The sequence below is a fragment of the Colossoma macropomum genome, unplaced genomic scaffold, assembly GCF_904425465.1.
Source record: "Colossoma macropomum unplaced genomic scaffold, Colossoma_macropomum, whole genome shotgun sequence".
Classification (NCBI taxonomy): domain Eukaryota; kingdom Metazoa; phylum Chordata; class Actinopteri; order Characiformes; family Serrasalmidae; genus Colossoma; species Colossoma macropomum.
Genome location: NW_023494807.1, coordinates 7,168,135 through 7,185,416, shown reverse-complemented (window position 1 = coordinate 7,185,416; position 17,282 = coordinate 7,168,135). Strand labels below are relative to the sequence as shown.

At 40.3% G+C, this 17,282-nt stretch overlaps 1 protein-coding gene across 8 annotated transcripts in view; it reads left to right on the top strand.

Annotated features, from left to right (window-relative positions):
* LOC118796750 (muscleblind-like protein 1) overlaps positions 1-17,282 on the top strand; it is a 167,741-nt gene that overhangs the window by 132,966 nt on the left and 17,493 nt on the right. For 5 of the 8 annotated variants that reach the window (XM_036555846.1, XM_036555847.1, XM_036555845.1 and 2 more), the window contains exons 4-6: positions 5,381-5,593; positions 14,231-14,470; positions 17,005-17,058. In XM_036555846.1, the coding sequence (XP_036411739.1) occupies positions 5,381-5,593; positions 14,231-14,470; positions 17,005-17,058 (507 nt within the window). The remainder of the gene's footprint in view (positions 1-5,380; positions 5,594-14,230; positions 14,471-17,004; positions 17,059-17,282) is intronic. The other 3 variants (XM_036555849.1, XM_036555852.1, XM_036555850.1) reach the window with 1 other exon arrangement.

The following is a 17,282-nucleotide window of genomic DNA, read 5'->3' as shown; positions in this document are numbered from 1 at the left end:
AAACACCTACCATGTGCTTCCACTCATTGGTCACTTTATGGCGTCTACCTTAAGCCAGGCATTCACTGTGTGACATTAGCCTGTTATTAAGTCCAGTTTGATCGTCGCCAACTAGACTTCAGCATTGGGCCAATTTCCACTTTCATTGGCCATCTTTACCTGCCGAAAACAAGTTGTTGTTAGACAAAATGAATTTTTTAAAAAAAAGAACATTTCATTGATGGTATATCAAAGCCAACCAAGAGGAACATAAAGGCTTGTTTTGCTGCAGCTGCTGCTGCTGAACGTGGCACAACCTGTTATCAAGTTTAAGGTGCAATTACTTTTACGCAAGGGTGAAATTCATAATAGTAGCAATTTGAAAACTGTGTTTCATTCTTGTCGAGTCAGATGTGCATTGTGGGTTGTCACCAAAGAGCACAGTGTATTTTTGGCTGTATAGATTCATCTGGAGGTAGGATAGGGTACAGTTACAGACTGTTGACATCTAGCTTGACATCATAATAGTAGAACAGCTCTTTTTGGTGCCATATATCCTTTTCAAAAAGATTCTATATAGAACCATATACAACAGATTCGCCATCAATCTGAAGAACACCTTTCCAACGCAAAGAACCCTTTAATTTTGCAATTTTAGCTAGCTAAAGTTAGCTGTACTCTTAAAAAACAGGGTTCTTCAAGGGTTCTTTAGCAAAGACATTGGTTCTATATGGTTCTATATTCTATGAACACTAAAAGAACCATTTGTATGCTTAATATCACAGTACATCATGTCCAGGCAATACAGCCTTGTATGGATGAGACAAAGGGTGTGTCTCGAAAACCTAGTGAGCTCTCTACATAGACAGCATTTTACGTCACAGTATGCGCTCCCGACAAGAAGGCTGTCCCAATTCTGATATCTCAAATATACTGCATACTGAGGTACCTCATTTTGGCCCAATATCGAGAGAGCATCTGATGTTTCCTCAGCTGCTGAGGCAATCCCGCGATGCAGCGCGGCGCAACTTTTGTTTGAAGATGGCGGGCAGAAGTCATCTTCAAATGTAAATTATTCTGATTTTCTGGGGTATTTATCTGTTTTCTAGTCATAAAGGTGCACAAATAGCCTATACTTTCCGCGTTTGATCACAATTGTCTATTTTGCTGTTTCATTCAGAGCAAATACAGTTAAAATCGCTAATCGCTAAAATCGAGCAGGATCCATGTTGGCTAAATGTGATTCTGACGGCTGAGGTAAGTAAACGCCGGTCTCGTGCAGTGGGCGGGAACAAGCGGCGACATCACTGCTGTCTAACTAGAGCGTCTCATTTATCTGTCTTATAAGGATTGATGACGGTTGGAACGCTGCCTACTTAGACAGCTGCCTATGTAGACAGCGGCTACTTAGAGAGCTCACTAGGTTTTGAGACACACCCACTGAGATTATATGTGTATCTTTGCATATCAAAGCACCATAGCAACATGTTACTAAAGGAGAAATGTTAAAGCAGGAACGTTTAGCTTAATTGATCATACTGTGAATCGTGAAAGGGCTGCCGTTGTAGTGTATCAAGACAGTTTTGACTCCTGATGTCTCCTCCGTGTGCCTTATTAAGGCTTCTGTTTTGTAACACGCTTACTATACTGCAACTTGCAATTCCCAGACTGATTATACATTTGCCGAGCATCGTTCTTTTGGATAATTTGCATCTGTGTGAAATCATGTTATTATGTTATCAGCAACATCTCACCAATTTTTCTCTCCTTGATTCGAGTGCCTCTGTTAATCTCACTCATCACCTCGTATTATTTGCATTGTAATTTCACCACAGCTTGCAGCCCAGAGGAGGACAGGTTCCCCCTGAGAGTTACTCTGTCTCAGTTTGAGCGCTATGCACAATATACACTATGTACTTTATTATCTAGGACCTGGATTTTTGTAGGATAGCACTGCCAAAAATCACGCACAGAGACATCAAACAGTAGCTTACGTCCCTGAATTATGTCTACACACTTTAAAAAATGGTTCATCAAGGGTTCCTTAGTAAAGAAAATGGTTCTACACAGAACCATGACCATTTAAGGAACACTTTTCATGTTTAAAGGGTTCTTTGCATCATTCAAGTGTTCCTCAGATTAATGAAGAATGTGCTTTAGATTTTTCCTTATAGAACCTGTTTTTGAAAAGGGTTCTATATAACACCAAAAAGGTTCCTTCTATTGTTACAAGTTTGACATCATGATAGTAGAAGAACTCTTTTGGTGGTAAATAGCACCCTTTTCAAAAAAGGTTCTAAATAGAACCATGTACAACAGATTTTATAGCAATCTGAAGAACCATTTCACAATGCAAAGAATCCTTTAATCTTGCAAAAGGTTCTTTGAGTGTTCATGACTCTATACAGCACAATTTTCTTTACTAAAAAACCCTTGAAGAACCTTCTTATTTAAGAGTGCAGGGCAGCAGTTAGCTACTGTTAGGTAGCTAAAGATAGCTACCCTCTAAAAACATGGTTCCTCAAGGGTTCTTTAGTAAAGAAAGGTTCTATATAACCATGTTCTATGTTACATTTGCATGGTTAAATGGTTCTCTGCATGGTAATATGTGTTATATATGGTTCTATACAGAACCTTTTTTAAACAGTGGAAGCATACACAGCTCATTCTCCTTGGTTCTGAAGAACCATTTCACCATGCGATGAACCACTTAAGCATGAAATGGTTCTTTGTAGAACTCATGGTTCTACATAGAACCTTTCCCTTCACTATCACTCTTAACAATTATGGTTCTTCAAGGGTTTTTTAGGTAAAGAAAACAGAACCATAAACACCCAAAGAACTGCTTGCATGATTAAAGCGTTCTTTGAATTGTTGAATGGTTCTTCAGATTGATGGAGAATGTGCTGTAGATGGTTCTAAACAGAACTTTTTTGAAAAGGGCTTCTATATAGCACCAAAAAGCGTTCCTCTGTTGTTACAATGTCAAGCCAAGGGTTCTTCTATTGTTCCAGGCTTGACATCATAACAATAGAGGAACGCTTTTTGGTGCTATATAGAACGCTTTGTAAAAAGGTTCTGTATAGAACTGTATAAAACACATTCACCAATCTGAAGAACCATTCTAGCTACTGCAATGCTGTAAATTAGTTTATCACTGAAGTACGTTGAGTCTGAAGTTTGATTTACAAGCAAAACACAGAGCTGGTGCTGGCAATATCAGTAAAATCAGTAGTGTTAGCACTGCTTTTGGGACACTACGCTGGACAGTGCCCACAGGGGAACTGGGTCAATCAATGACCAGACCAATTAACTAGCGAAAGGCAAAGGCAAAGCAGGAAGCTCCGACTTGAGACACTTTCATATATGGTACTTAAATCTGATACGTATCTGATCTGTGGCAATGCGACTCAGTCTGAACAGGCAGATCGGAATTCATGCAGGTTTTACCTCAATCCAGCTCAACATTCATCATAATTTCATGCTGCTGAGACTCATAAACATTTAGACCATAGGAGAATGAGGCTACAGCATCAAAGATCAGTTAAAAGTCTGGAAGCAAAGTTTAAAGAATCTGAGGACATGAACCAAAGGAGTGACCGTGGCTTTTTGTGGTGAGCTTGAACACATTCTGGGTGATGAGCCCAACTGTCAGTCAGTGAAGCTTCATGATCGCTCTTGTGACCCTGGAGATGATGAAGCTGACATTTGTTGGCAATTATGATTGTTTACCTCTGGCTGAGCCACGTGAAACACATGAAGCTTTGTTCTGTTGCGCATGCAGGTCAGTTTAGGAGCTGATCTGTTCAGAAGAATGTCACATATAGACCACATTTAAAAGATATTGTGAACAGCTAAATAAAAAAAAGTCAGATTTGGTGAGAAAAATCTTATCAAAAGTTTTGGGCCAATTTTACCTGCTGTGTGAACGTAGCCTTAATGTTTTTTTAGGCTCACATTTGCACCAATAAGACAAATGTGATTAATCACAATGAACTACAACAAGATTATGTGATTAATTTGAATTTTTTGGTGGCATTAGTTCTAAGACATCTGGGTATAAAAGAACTTACCCCCTTTGATTTCTCGAAAGCTTCTCTTTTTCCTCAAGAAAGAAAACGGTTGTTTAAAAATGCTCTTTTGTGTTCCCTCACGTTCTCCTTGTCTTATACTACATTTCATGTGAGGATCTGGACCCATTCAGATTGGCATACATGCCAAAATAGACAAAACTGGGGGGGTGAATACTTTTTCACAGCACTGTTAAAGTGGCTAAGACACTACTCAAGTACCCAAAAGGTTGGTTGCTCTTAGCTGGTTCCTTAGGGAGTTGTCCCTCAGCTTGTTCATTAGGGGTCTGGATCCACATTTGTGTTAAACTGCTTTTGAACAATGCTTTGAACATTAAATGGAAAAGAACTGAACTGAATTTTAATTGAACTGAACTTACAGAACGTACAGTGTATGTTCTGTGGTGAACAATGCACCCACAGCATTACATTAAAACGGCTTTATGGTCCCTTTGACGTAAGAAGCTAATTAAGTTTATTAGATTTGCGCCTCTCTAAAGCACATGAGGCGAAGCTATAGCACTATATGTCATCCTTATCAAACGATATTCAAGTGCTGGAGGTAACACTTCTTTATAAAGCCATCCATATTAAACAGCAGTCATGTTTTATATTAGGATTTTATATTAGAAACGGTTGCTTGGAGCCATGGTGGAGCAGGTCAAAGTGCAGCCTGTCTCTATGTGCCTACAGCAACACGACATTACCCTGAGCTCCAGTATACTGCATTTCCTAACCCAGCTTTCACCCAGCACTGCCTTTTTGCACTCTATCACCCAAACTCTGCTCCCACGCACTGAGCTGCACTAGGCAGTCATAACTTATTTGCACAATATGTAGCAGAACAAGCTAGGCACACATTTCTACAACTATTTGTACATCGACAAGACAGCTGATATGAAGGAATATGAGTAAATGCCCAAATACACTGAATATGTTTACCTGTATTTGGAATAACTCAATGTGTAACAGTCACTGGCCACTTTATTGGAAACAACAGCCATTCAGTGCCTTACACGTCCAGTATATAAACGTCCAGAATGTAGCCCACCTTTTGTTATCTGGCCTCAACCCCATTCATCAATGAGACCACTGACCAGATGTTATATGGCTGAGAATAGTCCACCACCAAAAGTATCCAGCAGCTCTGTGGTCAAAAACTGAACATTGGTGAATGGCTAGAGGATGGCTAACATACATTGCGTGTCTAGATAGGGCTACAGTCTCAAACCAGCACTTCATTAGAAGAAGATGTTTTTAATAGTGGCCAGTGAGTGAAAGCAGTCAGTCTAGTTCGACCTCTAACCTCAGACTCTTTTGTACCTTTGCAGCCCATGTTCTCCGTCACGCCTAGCCTGGCTACCAACGCCACGGCAGCGGCCGCAGCAGCGTTTAACCCGTATCTGGGCCCAGTGTCTCCAGGCCTGGTGCCCACCGAGATCCTCCCCAGCGCCCCTGTACTAGTGACCAGCAGTCCCAACGCCCCTGTGCCCGCTGCAGCTGCCGCCGCAGCCCAGAAGCTGATGAGGACAGACCGACTGGAGGTACGTTCAGATGCTCCCTGCTGTTCTTAATCTCAGGAACAGGACAGCATAGTACAGTTTTCTTGCTTGCTCTTTTCTAGTTCGAGAGGTTTCCTGAGGACTCAGATCAGGTTTGGTAGACAGTATTGTGGAATGTTACTCTAAAAATATCTTGTGATGTTGCAACATAACCACAGTTGCTGAGTCGTGTTATTACAGCATTATCTACTGAGAAAAGAAACCCATTAGAATACTTTTGAGTTATTGCTTACTGGAGAACCAGCACATTTACTTTCTCAAGTCCTTTGGATCCTGAGTTCTATTACATTTCATATGAGGATCTGAACCCATTTGGATTGGCAGATATGCCAAAATAGACAAAACTGGGGGCGAATACTTTTTCACAGCACTGTTACAGTGGCTAAGACACTACTCAAGTACCCAAAAGGTTGGTTGCTCTTAGCTGGTTCCTTAGGGAGTTGCCCTCAGCTTGTTCATTAGGGGTCTGGATCCACATTTGTGTTAAACTGCTTTTGAACAATGCTTTGGACATTGAATGGAATGGAAAAGAAACGAACGGAACTGAATTTAGTTGAACTAAACTGAACGTACAGTGTATGTTCTGTGGCGAACAATGCACCCACAGCATTACATTAAAGCGGCTTTATGGTCCCTTTGACGTAAGAAGCTAATTAAGTTAATTAGATATGCGCCCCTCTAAAGCACATGAGGCAAAGCTATATCACTGTATGTCATCCTTATCAAATGATATTCAAGTGCTGGAGGTACCACTTCTTTATAAAGGCATCCATACTCTAAAAAATATCTTGTGATGTTGCAACATAACCACAGTTGCTGACGTAAGTCGTGTCATTACAGCATTATCTTCTAGGAAAGAAACCCATTAGAATACTTTTGAGTTATTGCTTACTGGAGAAGCAGCACTTTTACTTTCTCAAGTTCTTTGGTTCCTGAGTGGCACAGTCATCTAAGCATTGGCCCTATTGTAAGGACACTGCAGTGATTGGAAGTGATGCCACGGCCATCCGTTGCTAAGAGTCCAAAAGAGCATTACTGTCCTCGCTCTCTCTGGGTGGGAGAATGGTCCTCCCTCTCCCCCATCAGTCAGTGCTATAGTAGCCAACATGGTGGTCTGTTGCTGGCGTAAAAGAATTAGTGTTCTCCTCCAAGCTTGTTGAGCTGGTTGATGACATTGCATTAGCTGTAGTTGAAAAAATTAAGTAGTGGTACTAGTTTATGTGCTCTGGAAGAGACATAATAGCCTTCACCCTGCCAGCTTGAAAGCATTATGTAATAGGGGAAGACCTAGCTAGTGGGTGGATTTGGCAGTGACTCTATTTTTAAGAAACTAAAGGTGATTTTTTCTTCAGAAACAAAATTAAATTCCCAAGCTGAGAAGGCTATCGTCTTTGACTTGTTAACTGGCAATACCTAGCCAGTAATACTGTATTTGGCTACACAACAAAATGTCAGCACACGTCCCACCGGGAATCATTCATAAATTTCTGTTTCATGGTTTAAGTTCGAGTTTTAAAATGAAAACAAAATAAAGCGAGCTAGGGAAATGACAGAAAAAGGGAGGGCTTTCATTTGAAAAAGTTCTGAGTGCTGTATTTGACAAAAGCTTAAACTCTGAATTTCCAGCCTCTGTGAAATAAAGAAAACACCCCCTAACTGGGAATTCCTACTCAGAAAGGCTGTGTTTTCAACTTCAAATTCAGCATAAGGTCACCGACAGCAGTATTAACCCATTACTTAGCCAGGGCCCAATAGAGCCTCCAAAGTTTTATTACACACTTCTATAATCAAAGAATAGCTTAGAACTTAAATAGAACTTAAAGTTTCAATGCAAACTGAGCTATTCTTTGGTTATAGAGTAGTATAGGGTTAAAGTAGTACTTCTTTAATTTGAAATGAGATTTGCTTTAGATCAGTCAACGTACAGAGACAGTAGTTTGTTAAATCTATAATGGCCATAAGGTTTGATGTTTTGAGAAGATAAATACTTCATAAATGTTAAAGTTTATAGTTGGTTAGCCTGTTGCTAACAGTACTCACTTTCATGGAGGCGCCCATGTAAGTGGCCTGAATGTGTGGAGGTAAACGTAACCAATTGCATAAAAATAATATTATTTATAATAAAATAATATAATAATATTAGTAGTTATCATTAAAAAAGTAATCTGAGCGCTCTAACATTTCACATTGTAAATCGTTGCCCCCAACACTGGGGATAAAGCAGGGGAAGCTGGGAAGTGTGGTGCAGTGCAGTCTCTAAAGAACATATCACTTCAGAATTTGACTGAGAACAGTGTTTGTGAACAGCACTCACATTGCGGCTCATAAGATCGTAGTCATTTTGCTGCTGCTCTAACAGTGAGATACATTTTCAGGTCAGTGTGCAAAAGTTTTAAACTGCAGTTTGAACTTAAATCACCCTTATGGCTAAAACAGGTAAGCTGGTTCAACATCATGGGATTCAGAATCAAAGTTGTTACCGAGAACGGTTGAAAAACTCAGTGTGTCCCACTTCTGCAGTGATTTCATTCAATTTCTTGGTTAGATTAAAGCCTAGTTTTTCAAAATATCAATTAAAAGTGCAGCAATTATCAGAATGGAAATAAGGGCCAGCAGGCAAAGTCAGATTAACTCTATGACTCATAGCTCCGTGACTCGTACACTGTGGTTGTTTATTAGCAGCTGTAATTGGAGGTATGCAATTAGTCCCATCATGCTTGCTGTTCATGTCGCTTTACGGACATCTGAAGTGTTCTTCCAAGCGTCTTGCAGCAATTTCCTCTCGACTACCTGTTACTCACGGCATCCCACCCGTTCGAACGGGTGCTGTAACACAGGCTGAATCAAAGGCCTCCTAAGCATTGTTCAAACAATTTCTGTTTGTTCAGTTTAATTATGTATTAAATAGACATCCATCGGTTCGGGCGTGCATACACTATTAGCATAAATTCTTCATTAAGCACTTCTTGAGCAAAGAGAGGAGGGATGATGTGTGGATCCTCATGTTGGATCGTAGCACAATGGTGCACACTACTGAAACACTGGCAAAACAACTCATTATTCTTTGAATACTCTTTTTTTTTTCCTCAACAGTCATCATGGAGATAAATCTGAAACGCTCTGCTAATTCCGCCCCCTGCTCTGTTTGCCAATAATTATTAATTGGACAGCAAGTCAATCTCCTGCATTATGCATGAGGGGAGAGGGGGATGGCTGGCGGCAAAACAGCAGAGGAAACCGCCGGGAAGTGGGTGGAGATGTGTAGAGCTGCTTGCTAATTAGCGCTGAACAGTCGAGGTCTCCAACGGCCAGCAATAGAAGCAGCCAGCGATGGGAGGAGCTTAAAAGTGGGGCCAAGACTCGGAGGAAAAAGATCGAGTTCAGATCAACAGGAAGTGGGTTAGACGTGATCACTCATGTTGGAAGTGAGAAAGTAGAGACCAGACTGGCGTCGTTAACCCTTAGAAGAGGCCGTTAGCGCTAGCGCTAATAAAAGCATGGCTTCATTTAATATTATTTGTTTCTGCTCATGGAAAGAGAGTCTGTCAAAAGTTTGGATTCTAAACTTTCAATCCGTGACATTTTATTAGGAGTTGAATTCGAGGCAAAGTTATCGTCATGAAAAGGGTTTTTGTCATTTTTTGACATGAAAATAAAGAGATAAAGTGCCAACTCGGCCCTGTAGATACAGAATGATAATCCAAAGTTGATGTAATATAATATGTAAGTCACAATGTAATGAAATTTGTAATACAAAAATTTCTGGATTAATAAGATGTCTATTATTGATATTTCAGTTCCATCTATATGTGAGATTTCCACATCATAGGAGTTTTTCATGCCAAACAAGCACGTTATGATCAGGCAGGGCACGCTTACCTACACACTAAAAAAGATGGTTCTTGAAGGGTTCTTTAGTAAAGGAAATTGTTCTATTTAGACCCATGAACACATAAAGAACCCTTTGCATGATTAAAGAGTGCTTTGCATCATGAAAGTGTTCTTCATGAACTGATGCAGAATGTGCTGTAGATTTTTGAAAAGTGTTCTATATAGAACCCAAAAGGGTTCTTCTATAGTTATGATGTCAAGCTTGTTACAACAGTAGAATTCTTTTGGGTGCTATATAGAGTCCTTTTCAAAAGGGTTCTATATAGGACCATCTACAGCACATTCTTCATCAATCTAAAGAACCTTTTAATGATGCAAAGAAGCCTTTAATCACTCAAAGCGTTCTTTGTGTGTTACGTTTCTATATAGATCCATTTTCTTTACTAAAGAACGCTTGAAGAACCATTGTTATTATGAGTGTAGAATCAGTTCATGCTTGCATGGTGAAATGGTTCTTCAGATTGATAGAGAATGTGTTGTAAAGGGTTCTATATATGTACTAAAAAGGGTTCTGCTATTGTAACAATGTCAAGATTGTAACAACAGAAGAACCTTTTTGTTGCAACATAGAACCATTTTCAAAAAGGTTTTATATAGAACCATGTAAAACACATTGTCCATCATTTCACCATGTAAAGGACCATTTAAGCATGAAATAGCTTCTATATAGAACTCATGGTTACAAATGGAACCACTTTACTAAGAACCCTTGAATAACCACCTTTTTAGGAGTGTATACTTTCTGATGTCAGGGTTGCCAGGTTTGTGTTTTTGCTGCTTGTTTGAAATCTTCAGCTATTGAGCAAACTTTGGGCTGATTTTTGCTGGATCTAGCAACCTGCTGTAGAGAGCACTGAATAAGTAGAAAAAGATCTGTGGACTAACCAGTTTTAACCAGTGAGAAATGTTTGTTAATAAAACTGAAGAATTGGAGCTCATAATCTTTAGATATTATGCTCAAAAACTTAATTGTTGTATGAATTTAATTTTGCCAAACACTAATTTTGACTTTCAGTCAAATAGACTGAAGTCAGTGTACACAGACTTTGTTACTTGAAAATCAATTGTTGATGGAACAAATCGGAAACATTTCAATGCTTTTTTTTTGGTTTTCATTAACATGGAATTGTCTTTAGATCAAAACAGTTTTCAATAAACTGAAATATACTTACTGTATTCTGTAATATTACAGCAAAATAAAAGTAATAACTCTTCACCACTAAGGGTTAAGCTTTCCAGACCCAGGACCTCATGGAATGGCTTTATGATAAGGTTAAATGAATGCTGCAAACCCAGTTGCTAATGCTAGACCATGAATAGACCATTCAGCTTATGAACATTGCGTCCCAGCGTTCATAATCATGATGCTGAAGTATTCCCGTATATATCATTTGCAAAGTAATATCATTCAAATAGGACTGTTGGGACTACAGAGCCCCATTTAAATGCATCTGACCGCACTACAGTCAACTATATTGAACCATCTTGGGCAAAATATAATTCTAGCCTAATTCACCAAGATATGGGTTCGCTAAAAATACCCAATAGAAATAGAACAGTCCTATTTTAGTTGCTTGAGTGTCACTCAAATGCAGGCACACGTATACTGTGCCTTTGAATGGCTTTTAATTATCTGCTATTCTCCAAACAGCAAGTCAATATAGCTTGCTGGATAGAGCTTATCTCCCTGTCTCTGAGGGGAAATAATGAAATAAACTCTTATAAGAGATGGGATTTTAGAACTGTCAGTCTAATATTTCAATAGTATTGCATGACTCTGCTTATCAGAACCACCAGGAGATCAGTAGGTTTGATTCAGTGCCACAAATCTACAGCAGTTCAGGACATCGTAGTGCAGCTGAAGCAAGTCGTCTGTAGTCGAGGCCCCAACAAGAGCAACAAGAGCAACAGGCGGTTACAACCCATACTGAAGGGGAGAGAGAGAGAGAGAGGGAGAGAGAGAGAGAGAGAGAGAGAGAGAGAGAGAGAGAGAGAGAGAGAAGAAGAAGAGAAGAAGAAGAAGAAGACAGAGAGAAAGAGAGAGAAAGCAAAGAAGAAGAGGACAGAGAGAGACGAGGGGTGAGAGAGGAGAGGGGAAGAGAGAGAGAAGGGGGGGAATAAAAGAGAAGGAAAGAAAAACAGGAGAGAAAAAAGGAGACATAGACAGAAAAAGAATGAAAAAAGGGGGAGATAGTGAAAGAAAATAAAAAAGGAAAGAGAAAAGTGAGAGAGATGAAAGAGAGGAAGAAAGACAAAAAGAGGGAGAGAGAAAAAGCCTCAAAGTTGGCAACAGAAAAAAATTAAAGAAAGAGAAATAGAGAGAAAAAGAGAGTAGCAGGGAAAGAAAGAAAGAAAGCAAGAAAGAAAGAAAAGAGGGAGAGTAAAGGAGAGAGTAGCAGGGAAAGAAAGAAACAAAGTAAGAAGAGAGGGAGAGAAAGAAGGAGAAAAACCTCAAAGTGTATGAGAGAAAAGAGAAGCAGAAAAAGAAAGAGAACGACAGAGAGAAAAAGAGAGAGAGGGAGACTGAAAAAGAACCTTGCTCGTCCTCCCTGTCTCGTCTATCACTCTCCTTGAGCTTTTGTGCCAAAAACAAAGCTCGCGTGTGCCAACGGTGCTAAACGTGAATAGAGCCCGAATGGGAAGGAGCCTCCATCTGGAACGCCAGCCGCATCTCCATAGAGACAGATGTATTGTATCACTCTCTTCTGCTCTCCATTTCCTGTCTTTCTCCATCCCCCCATCTCTGGCAGGTCTCTCTCTCTCTCTCTCTCTCTCTCTCTCTCTCTCCCTTTCTCTCTCTTTCTGTCTCTTTCTGTCTCTCTCTCTCTCTCTCTCTCTCTCTCTCTCTCTCTCTCTCTCTCTCTCTCTGAATGCTCTCAAAAGCCTCCTGACCCTCTTCATTGTTTTTATCTGGCTCTGTGTGCTTTCCCTCTCTATCTCTGGTCTCTCTCTCCATCTCTCGCCATATCTCGCTCGCCCCCCCCCCCTTTCGCAGTGTCTGCCTGACAACAAGGCTGCCTCCGTCTCTTTAAAAAGCAGCCAGTGCCCAGTGGATTTCATTAGCACTCACTTGCCCGTCACTCACGCGCATGAATGGTGGGAGAGGTGGCGACCATGGCGACAGGGTCAGGTCATTGTATCGTTGGCCTTTGGCCTGACCACAGGGTGGGGGGGGCGACTCCTTCTGAATCAGTAGGTCCAACTGAGGCCCAGCAGAAAACTCCCCCTGTCCAGACCCTGTACCCCCACCTGTATGATTCACCCAGACTGAGTGTGTCTGGAGAGTCTCTGTGATGCTGCACCAAATGCAGCGGGGCCAAGGCTGCGGCACGGCCGCCACGCATTGTGTTCGTGATTTATGAGGATTTGTCTGGATAATGTCTCGCAGGTAAACTCGCTGCTCATAGGAGTGGAGCTTGCCTGCATATAATGCTATCAGGCTGCACAGGCAGTGACCGCCCCCTACTGGCCTACGGGGTGAAATGAGTAAATACCTGTTTGTGTATTAACCCAGGGGTGCACAGCTCTGGTCCTGGAGGGCCGGTGTCCAGCACAGTTGGGTAGCTCCCCTACACCCACTAACCCTGGCAATTAACAGATTAACAGACTAACAGACAGCACCAAAGTGTGCCGGACGCTGGCATTTCAAGACCGGAGTTGTGCACCCCTACCCTAAACTCTAGGCCTAAGGTTGTCCACCCCTCCTATAGGCCTTCTATTCAGGTATTAATCCAAACGTTTGCTATACATTGTTATTAATTATATACAGTGCTGTGCAAAAGTCAGAGACCACCCTTCATTGATTTAATTTCCAGTCAAAATAGCCATTAAGTATAAGTTACTTAATTTTAAGAGATGTTTATGAGGAGTCCGCTTGCATAAGAAAGGAGAAAGGAAAATAAGGTGTTAAAAGCAACAGAGAAAATTCCTAACAACCACCTGAAACACCTGGTAGGCCAAAGACAATTCTATTGGTCTAAAACACTATGGGCTTGAAATCAAACACAGAGGCTGCTTGTGTTCTCAGAACAATGGACTGTCCACCCCATCAGAGTCCAGACATCAACATCACTGAATGTGTTTGAGATTCTTTGGATCATAAGAGACAGAAAATTCAACCTCAACTTCTAAGACTGAACCTTGTAGGATTCTTTTAAAAAAACTGAAAGCAAGTCTGAAAAGAATGGAAGCTGTAATAAAGGATCTGTTACCTTTGTTCTGACTGACTGTCCTGTGTTGTATCTTGTTCACAAAGAAGTCCAGCGAATCAGAACAAGTTATTTACATATATCAGTCCTAAAAGGATGGTAATAAAAACAGCCTGTTTGAGAGGTTGGAAATGGTCATGTAAAAATGAATTATGACAAACATCATAAATGGGCATCAGAAAGAAAAATATGCAAGAGAATGGAAAAAGTAGGATATTCTCCACAACCTCCAATATAGGCTCTCTGCAGTAACAACACTCCACATTACTTCAGCAGTGATAAACAGGCTAAGCGGGCTAAGTGTAGGCTGTCACTCAATGTGTGGCCATTTACATGTGATAATGGTTGTGACATCACAACCATGACAAACCCGTAACAATGTTTACATAAGAATTATGTCAAAGCAAATTCCTGTGATAAAGGCCCTTTAAACAAAAGTATTTAAATGGATTTCTCTCTCTCTCTCTCTCTCTCTCTCTCCCTCTCTCTCTCTCTCTCTGTCTCTCTCTCCACCTCCCAGGTGTGTCGGGAGTACCAGCGAGGGAACTGCACGCGAGGTGAAAACGACTGCCGCTTCGCCCACCCAGCCGACAGCACCATGATCGACACCAACGACAACACAGTGACCGTGTGCATGGACTACATCAAGGGCCGCTGCTCCCGCGAGAAGTGCAAGTACTTCCACCCGCCGGCGCACCTGCAGGCCAAGATCAAAGCCGCCCAGCACCAGGTCAACCAGGCGGCGGCGGCCGCCGCCATGGTAGGTCGGCCCCTACGCCACTCATACACGAGGCCCCCTCCCACCTCCCTGCCCGCTCCTTAGCACACATTTCAGGCTCTTCCTGCTCCTCCCTTCTTAGCCCCTCCCCCTGTCCCATACAGAAACTGCAACCCCGGCAACCGCCAATTGCTCAAAAGCTACAGTGAAGGTAATGCAATATGTGCCAATATGCCAAAAAAGCTGACTGGTGTGTCCGCTTAACACTCTTCCCTCTATGTCAACTGTTATAACTGTGTTATAATTGTAAGATCTGTGTATTCAAAGATTCTTGAGACTGGATTCAGTAGCAGTGACATCTCTGTGCCAAATATTTTAAAACAGGTCTGGTAACACTTTATTTGAATGCGATTACATAACACTGACATAACCATACCATAAACGTGTTATGGCAGATGTCATATAGCCAAAGGTATATGGACACCTAATGGTAATCATTAATCATAAAGCTTGAGTTAGGTGTTACAGCCACACCCATTGCTTAAATGTGTGTAAAATCAAGCATATAGCCATGTAATCTCAGTTGAACAGGTCAAACTGAAAAGCTCATTGATTTTAAATGTGGTGCTGTTATAGGATGCCACCTTTGTCACAAGCCAGTTTGTGCAATTTCTAAGAACATCAGCCACATAGTGGTAGATCACACAATCTCACAGAATGGGTCCGTTGGGTGCTGAAGTGCATAAAAAATTGCCTGTCCTCTGTTGCATCACTCAGTATAGAGTTCCAAACTGCCTCTGGAAGCAAAATCAGCGCAGGAACTGTGAGTCGGGAGCTTCATGAATTGGGTTTTCTAGGCTGAGAGTTGCACACAAATCTAAGATCACTATGCACAATGCCAAGCGTCGGCTAAAGTGGTGTAAAGGCAACGTCTTCTCTGGAGTGATGATTTACGCTTCCCTATCTGGCAGAATCTGTGTTTTGTTGGATGCCAGGAGAACGTAACTCCATATTAATGCCCATGGTTTTGGAATGGGATGTCCCACAAGCTCACATAGGTGTGATGGTCAGGTGTCCACATACTTTTGACCATATATTGTATGTCATAATGTATGATGCCATTACAGCTAACTAGAGTACACAGTAAAATTATTTTTAAAATTATTACAGTTTGCTCCATCAGGTTCCCAATTGCGTCTTAAATATTGACTATAACTGCTTACATTGTAACTGAACTGAGCTTTCGCTGGTATATGGTGTATAAGGTGTAGTTTTTATGCCAAAATTCTGAAATGTAAAATTTTGATTTTATGTGGTACATAATCATTCAATCATTAATTTATGCCTGCAACATGTGAAGCTACACCTAATTAGCTACACCTAGCTAATTAAGCTACACCTACCAAATGACTTCTTACCCAGAGTTTTTTTTTTCTCTGCATTTTGAAAGAACTTCATTCTTTATCCTATCCCAAATTTAAATTCACCCTATGGCCTTCAATTTTCCATATTTGGCATAAAATTAACTCACTGTGGTAATATATTAGCACATTTTTTAAATAAAACTTAAAATGTAATTTTTTTACATTAATTACATTTGAAAATGTGGAACATGTTCTCTTTTAGAATTAAGCAGCCAAATTCAGTAAACATTTTTAATTAACATATAAAACATATCTTTGTAATTTAGCTTTTATTTAAAATGGTAAGGCAAACCAATTTATGCACAGCAATTTTTTTTTATATTTTTCCCCTTTATTAATATATTTTCTTTTGTCTTTTTGTATTTGTTTTTAAACTCTGTATTTGAGCAAAGTATGTTCAGTTTTACTCGTATCTATTATTTATCCATCATTATTATTTTATAACAAGTCAATATTTAATTTTTTTTAAGCAGTTATGCCTAATATTATTGTACATTTTATTAGTACAAATGAATGTACAAGAACCTGATGTGGCAAATTTTAAAATTTTGATAACTAAAAAAAGATTTTAGGCACAGTTTTGAAACTTTGCATAGTGGCTTATATTAAAAGGAGGTTTTTTCCTAAATTTTTTTGGAAATCCACAGAAACCCATCATGTGACCTACCAGACCTTACCTAGACACTACATGAGTTAGCATGGAATAACCCTCTTCTTTTTGACAGAGCACTTTACTGATACCTGTCATTGTGTGCCAAACTGAGACTATCTAAGCACATTTACATTCTAATGATTCTACAGAAGGAAAAGAGGCTGATTATGATTTTATTACTCCTTCATTTCTGCAAGCAGAAGTAGATAGAACCTGTCTGGCTGTTATAATGTTCTTCTATCTATCGCAGTAACTGACCCTTTTTACATGACACTTAGAGTAGTCCTCTCAGTAACTAATTGTCATTACTGTGCATGCATTAGTCTTGTTATTTGTTGTATATTGCATTCCGATGATTTGTTTTTTTGTTTTTGTTTTTTTTTCTCACCTACCCAAACTGCACTGCTGCCCCCATGATGCACCTCTGCTTGCTGTTTATGTTAATGCGCTTGATCCCCATTGGCCCATTGCCATCATGTGCTCGCTGCCTGCTAATTAAGACTCAGTCGGCTGTCAAATCACTGAAGCGACCCCTCGAGGCAACCTTTGACCTGGTACTATGACCTTTCACCTTTTAGCTTGGCATGTAGCTCTACTGTAGAAACTTTGTTGAACTAAAACATTATACTTGATTTTTCATATGCAAGATTTTATAGAAGGGGTGATTAATTGATTGTGCCACATTCAGTCGGCCAGTATTATGTTATATAAGGATTAGACTAACTTTGCTAGCAAACGTAAAAGACTTCAAATCAATAAATCAAGAAATACCAAAATG